Consider the following 6173-nt stretch of genomic DNA (forward strand, 5'->3'; position numbering starts at 1 on the left):
TTCAAAAGGGGTACTTGACAGATTCACGAGACAAGCTGGTTGCCAGAGTTCCACCCACATCTGGTGCTTGTTTTAAAAAGGCACAAGTCCCTCTTCTCATCCCTACCTGGCCCGGGCCCATGAGAAGCCCCCACTTCCTCCACCCCTGGCCTCCACGGGCAAGTTCCAGCTGCATCTTCTGCTTCTGCAGACCCCGGCGCACAGGGTCTTTTCTTTGGTGGCCGCCTCGGGGTGGGCTGTGGGGTCCCGTAGCTTCCACCTGCATTGACACACCCGAAACTCCGACCCATCTGCCCGAGCGGGTTCTGCTCAGGGATGCAGACTCAGTGCGAGATGCAGGCTCAGCATTAGAGGGACCGTGTGGGGGCTGCAGCCTGACTTTGGTGCTGCAAGCATGGAGCCTCTTGAATCCTGTTCTCCACCTGTGAGCGTGGGGGGGGGGGCAGCTGAGCCTTTTCCTGGGCCATGAGATTGGGTGGTGCCTGTGAGGTCCTCATCAGGCACAAGGTCATCCTACAGAGAGCTGGCACCAGGGCCCTGGTGGCTGGCATGAAGACAGTTTGCCTAACCCAGGTCTGTCCTCACAGCTGTCCAGTCCGGAGAGGGACGTGGAGCGCGACGTCTTCCTGTACCGGGCATACCTTGCGCAGGTGAGCTCTTTGTCACTGGTGCCAAATCAGGACTCCTGGGACTCCAAGAGCCTGTGCCCCGTGTCCCTGTGACTCATGTCTGCCACCCTTTCCCCATCTCACTCACACCCTGGGGGCACATGCCACACCATGCCACTTCACAGGGATGTGTGGCTGGACCAGATGAGCCGTAGCACGGTGGTGACCCCTGTGGCTCTGTCTGGACCCACACTCCGACCTGGGGTGGCTCCCTCAGACTGGGGGGCCAACCCCAGGCTGATGGCCTCCCCACCTGGAGGGTCCTGTCCTGGGCTGGGCATGTGGATTTCCCCCGTCCCCACTGCCACCCCCGTCCCCACACCCCCCCACCCCCCGCCCCCAGCTTCTTAGTGACAGTGTCTGGGTGTTGGTCTGGAGGGTGGGTACACGTGTCTGTACACGTACTTCCTGGAAACCACCTGTCTGTGGCCAAAAGAAAGCTCAAGCCACCTAGAACGTAACCTGTGGGAAGTGGGCTTCCGGCTTCTTGCCCCCCCAGAATGACAGGAACACCAGTCTGGGTGTCAGCAGAACCGTTTAAAGCCTATTCCCCTCATCCCTAGGGGACCGCGCCCTGCCACCCACAACAGGGGAGCCAAGACAGTGAGAGGGTGCTTAGAGGAGGCATAGCCCTCCGCTGGGGACAGAGGACCCGCCCCCCTTGGGCTCCGTGGGGTGGGCGTGCTGAGTGCGTGTCCCCTGCAGAGGAAGTACGGCGTGGTGCTGGATGAGATCAAGCCCACGTCAGCCTCGGAGCTGCAGGCTGTGCGCATGCTTGCCGAGTACCTCTCCAGCGAGGGTCAGAGGTGAGATGCATGTGGGGTGGGGGTTGGGTGGGGAAGGGAGGAAACCAGAGGGCTGGGCCCCCCATGCCCTCTCTGGCCTGGCTCCCAGGAGCAGGGTGTACCCACCCCCGACTGCTCAGCTTCACTTCGTGCCACCAGGGGCTTCGAATCTGAGAGGCTCTTGCCCGCAGAGGTCCCCACTTAGGTCAGCCCTAGGACCCCTCGCCGCTGCCCCCACCTCCCCCCCAGGGCTGAGCACTGCCTTGCAGGGACATGGTAGTGGCGCACCTGGACCGGGAGATGAGCCGCAACGTGGACGTGACCAACACGACGTTCCTGCTGATGGCTGCCTCCGTGTACCTGCACGACGGGAACCCGGACGCCGCGCTGCGGACGCTGCACCAGGGCGACAGCCTCGAGTGGTGCGCGCCCCCATGGCCCCAGAACTCCGTGGTAGTGCGCAGGGTGGGGCAGCAGACGGCCGATCCCTCGCTCTGGGCCCATGACGTGTTTTGTCCAGCGCCCCCTCCCCGCAAGAAGGCCTTAGCCCGGGACCCAGGACTGCGGGGCCTCGTGTCAGTGGCAGGGTCACGCTGCCCCACAGGGTGCCCTCCGCCTGCCTTTCGGACCGCAGGCAAGGCCTCAGTCTGTTGTAGCTGGTCCCCAGTCCCTGGTGCCGCTGGACAGGGGGTGGAGCTTGTGATAGTGGGGTGAGGGCCTGTGAGCCCCGCTCAGCCCTGCTGACCTCTGCGCACCCCCAGCTCCGCCATGGTGGTGCAGATCCTGTTGAAGCTGGACCGCCTGGACCTCGCCCGGTGAGCCTTCCTGTCCCTGTGGACGGTGGGGTGGGGGTTGGGGTCCTAGGCAGTGACCAGGTCCAGAGCCCCCGTGGGCCCGTTTCCTCTGGGTAAAGGTGAGGCCTCGCCACATGGCCTTCCTGTGGGCATTGGCCTGAGACAAACCTGGTAATGGTCCATGCCTCAGTTTTCCCCTGCAGGGCTGTAAGGTGGAGCCGATGCCATGGGCAGAGCCGCAGCCAGCCTCCAGACAGGCCTGGCTGAGGGCTGTTTTCTAGATGAGACCCAAGGCCTGCTTCTAGGGCCGTGGGTGTGACCCGGGCCAGCAAGTGGAGTCTGTGCGTGGCAGCAGGGCCTGGCGGGTGTGCTGGAACCTGGGGAGGCGTCCCCAGTCAGGATGGGGTAGGCAGGGTGGGGACACAGGGCTAGAAGCCCTTGTCACCCCCTCTGCCCAGGAAGGAGCTGAAGAAGATGCAGGACCAGGACGAGGATGCCACTCTCACCCAGCTGGCCACCGCCTGGGTCAACCTGGCAGTGGTGAGGTCCGGGGAACAGCCTGCCGCTCTGGGGGCCCCTCTGCATGGCTTTCTGAGGGGACGGGTGAGAGCACACCGTGTGTGGGACAGGGACTGATGGGTGTCCCTGTGCCTGCAGGGTGGCGACAAGCTGCAGGACGCCTACTATGCCTTCCAGGAGCTGGCTGACAAGTGCTCGTCCACCCTGCTGCTGCTGAACGGCCAGGCCGCCTGCCACATGGCCCAGGGCCGCTGGGGGGATGCCGAGGGGGCGCTGCAGGAGGCGCTGGACAAGGTGCCTGGTGCCGACTGTCGGCCATGGGGCAGGCGTGCGGTGGCTGGGACCTGACCACTGGGTGCAGGTGCCTGTGCGTCTGCGGGTTCTGCCTGGCGGCCAGCCGCCTACACTGAGGGCTCGCAGGGCTCGTGGGGCCCTGAGCCGGCTGCAAAGCAGAGCCCCAGTTGCTTGGGCCTTGGGGGCTTGAGCCCAGTGGGGGTGCCTGGCCCCAACACCCCTTGTTCTGGCTACACACCGGCCCCCCCTCACCGCCCTGTAGCGAGCTGCTGCGGAAAAGGCCTGCCTGTCGGGGCTGCAGCTGTCCCTTGTGGAGAGGGGAGTCAGGCAGGCCACCCCCTCTTGTGACGAGCTGACATCATTCTCCCCCTTTCGAGACACCCAGCTCACTCTGCTCAGGGTCGTGGGGCCAGGCCTTTCTCCCGCCACCTCCACACAGGCTGTGTCGTCACCAGGGAGGGCTTTGTCAGGTGGGACCTGCAGCTGGCCCAGGGTGGGGGCTGGAGCGATCTCATCCCTGGAGCACCCGCGCCCCCTCTGGGGGGTCCTGTGTCTCCACAGGCTCTGAGGTGGGGTCTGTGTCCCCTTACACTTGTGTGACAGCTCCAGGTGACCTTGGGAAAACTTGCCAGTGAAGTGCCCCAGCCCGCCCTTGTCCCTGGAATATTCCCTGGGCTGTGGCCCCTTGGCGCTGCCTCACTGTCGCCTGTGTCACAGCCATGCCCCGCACCTCGGTCATGGCTCTTCAGGAGGCTGCCCTGTCGGAGACACTGCGTAGCCGCCCCGTGCGGCCTGTGTGCTGCCCCAGGCCCTACCCTTCTAGGGCCCCGGTGGGTGAGGTCAGGCCTGCAGCTGTTAGGTCATTTTGGGGCAGCTTCCTGCTGAGGCCCCTTGGGACTAGGTGGGGCGGGGTCTCGCTGCTGGGGCAGGGGACAAGGGAAGAGTCTGGCTGACGAGTCCGCCCCTGCCTCCTGGCCGCCAGACCCGTTTCCTGAATGACCCTTGAAGCAGGAGACCTGGAGCTGTGCCCCTGGCCCTGTCTGCGGACAGGAGGCCGGCTCAGTCGGGGAAGGACCAGCCCGAGGCTGGGGGCTGCAGGAGGCTGTACTCTGCCTCTGGTCCCTGGTCCATCCACTGCTGAGGCTTCCATCCATACCTATCATGGGTGGCAGGACATCGGCCCCCCTGACCTCTACCCACCCTTGGTCTGCAGGACAGCGGCCACCCAGAGACGCTGATCAACCTCATCGTCCTGTCCCAGCACCTGGGCAAGCCCCCTGAGGTACAGGTGCCCCCCCCCCCACGCCCCTTCGGGGCTGGGCACAGCATGGCGGAGGTGGGAGCAGAAGCCCCCTCCCCCTCCCTCGTTTCCCCGCAGCCTCAGGGAGGCCTGGTCAGTGGAGGAATTGTGATTGTCTGCCCTGTTCTGGGGGCAGGCATCACTGCTCGTCCCCAGTCGCGGGGAGAGAGCTGGACAAGGTGCTTTAGCCCTGGCCATTGCGGGAGGGGAGCCAGGAGTCACGTTCTAATCCTGAGTCTTCTTCCTACCGTGGCTCCCTACCCATATGCCTCTTCCCAGAGCCCAGGCCTGGCTGATCCACTCATCCCACCCCTCTGCGTGGGCATGCTCCTTAGTCCTTGCCCTGGGGGCACAGTGGGGGGCCTGCCCATTCTGGGGTAGAGTGAGGAGCCCCCGGGACAAGGGGGGTAAGGTGATAGAGACAGGGTCCTTGAATCCTGTCAACTTGGCCTTCCCTCTGTTTTTTCAGGTGACAAACCGCTACCTGTCCCAGCTGAAGGACTCCCACAGGTCTCACCCTTTCATCAGGGAGTACCAGGCCAAGGTGAGTGGTCAGCCCAAAGCCCGGCCCCCTCCCCTCCCCCAGGCCTGGCTGGCCCAGGTACATCCTCCAAGCCGGGCCTCGTCCTTAGCCCCCTCTCTGCTTCTGCCTTTGAAGGAGAATGACTTTGACCGGCTGGTCCTGCAGTATGCCCCCAGTGCCTGAGGCTGGCCTGATGCCCCACCTGATGTCCCGAAGGCTGTGTCTGCACCAAGGGACCGAGGGGACCATTTGCCCTCCTCCAGCCCCCACTTCTCGGCCAGAGCCTGGAAGCCTGGCCCCAGCACCTGATCTCACAATAAACTGACCTCCTGAGCTTCCCCATTGGACATCCTGGCCTTTTTGATGGGGGTATGTCTGAGCCAGAGCTCAGAAGAGGGTCCAGTGCTGGGATATGGGAAGGGAGGTGGTGAGGGCAGTGCTGGCACCCCAACACACACACACACACACACACACACACACACCTTGCAAATGACCCCAGCTTCCAGTCACCGCAGACTTCACTCCAGCTGATAGGGCAGAGAAACTGAGGCATGGAACATTTACACCAAGGACCCAGGGCTCAAGCCCAGAGGACCCTTCTGTGGTCTGGGAGAGGCCAGGAGAGGCAGCCCACACCCCTGGCTGACTCACATGCCCTCTAGAAACCCAAGGTTTCTGAATCAAATGCCTGCACCCCATCCCCTTCTCAGGAGTTTGCCCAACAATAGGGTTGGGGCAACAGGGGCTTGGGAACTGGGCAGCCCCATGTGGCATTGAGGTGGGCGACAAGGTATGGGGTCTGCTCTTGAACAAAGTCTGCACCCAAACAAACAGCAATACTTGGGAAGGGGCGTGACAGTCCCCCAGGCACTAGACATACAGCTTGTGCAAAGGCCCTGGGGCTGTTTGGGCTCAGGTAGATGGGCGAGTGGGCTTCAGGTGCTTGGGTTCTCTGCCATCCTGCTGCCCCCAACCACCACCAATTCCCACACCAGGGGATATAGTAGCCACCTCCCGTCCTGGCTGGCTGCCTATCCGTACCTTCCTGAGCTAGGGGCACCAGGAGTACTTGAGTCCCCCCAGATGAGTAGCCCCCAGGTTGGGACAGGAAGGGGACACCATGCTGGGCTCTGGTGCCAGCACCAGGGACACTCTTCACGTCTTCTGCACCGAGTGCCCACTGGGGAAACCGGAGGCCGCAAGGTGGAGCACCCTCTCTCATTACCTGATGGGTGCCATGGTGACCAGATTGTGTGGGGTGGGCCCCACAGGCCTGGGCAGAAGCAAGGA

The 6173-nt window shown here is 63.7% G+C and overlaps 1 protein-coding gene across 1 annotated transcript in view; it reads left to right on the forward strand.

Moving 5' to 3' along the window:
* The window catches only part of COPE (COPI coat complex subunit epsilon), a 7899-nt gene extending 2678 nt beyond the window's left edge, over window positions 1-5221 (forward strand). The window contains exons 2-10 of the mRNA XM_004705245.3: window positions 588-650; window positions 1374-1474; window positions 1723-1875; window positions 2215-2268; window positions 2706-2787; window positions 2905-3060; window positions 4274-4342; window positions 4830-4904; window positions 5019-5221. Coding sequence (XP_004705302.1) covers window positions 588-650; window positions 1374-1474; window positions 1723-1875; window positions 2215-2268; window positions 2706-2787; window positions 2905-3060; window positions 4274-4342; window positions 4830-4904; window positions 5019-5066 — 801 coding nt within the window. The 3' untranslated portion in view covers window positions 5067-5221. The remainder of the gene's footprint in view (window positions 1-587; window positions 651-1373; window positions 1475-1722; window positions 1876-2214; window positions 2269-2705; window positions 2788-2904; window positions 3061-4273; window positions 4343-4829; window positions 4905-5018) is intronic.
* Window positions 5222-6173: the final 952 nt, after the last annotated feature.

This window comes from Echinops telfairi, unplaced genomic scaffold (assembly GCF_000313985.2).
Source record: "Echinops telfairi isolate 266 unplaced genomic scaffold, ASM31398v2 ScPeMD7_7457;HRSCAF=8495, whole genome shotgun sequence".
NCBI lineage: Eukaryota > Metazoa > Chordata > Mammalia > Afrosoricida > Tenrecidae > Echinops > Echinops telfairi.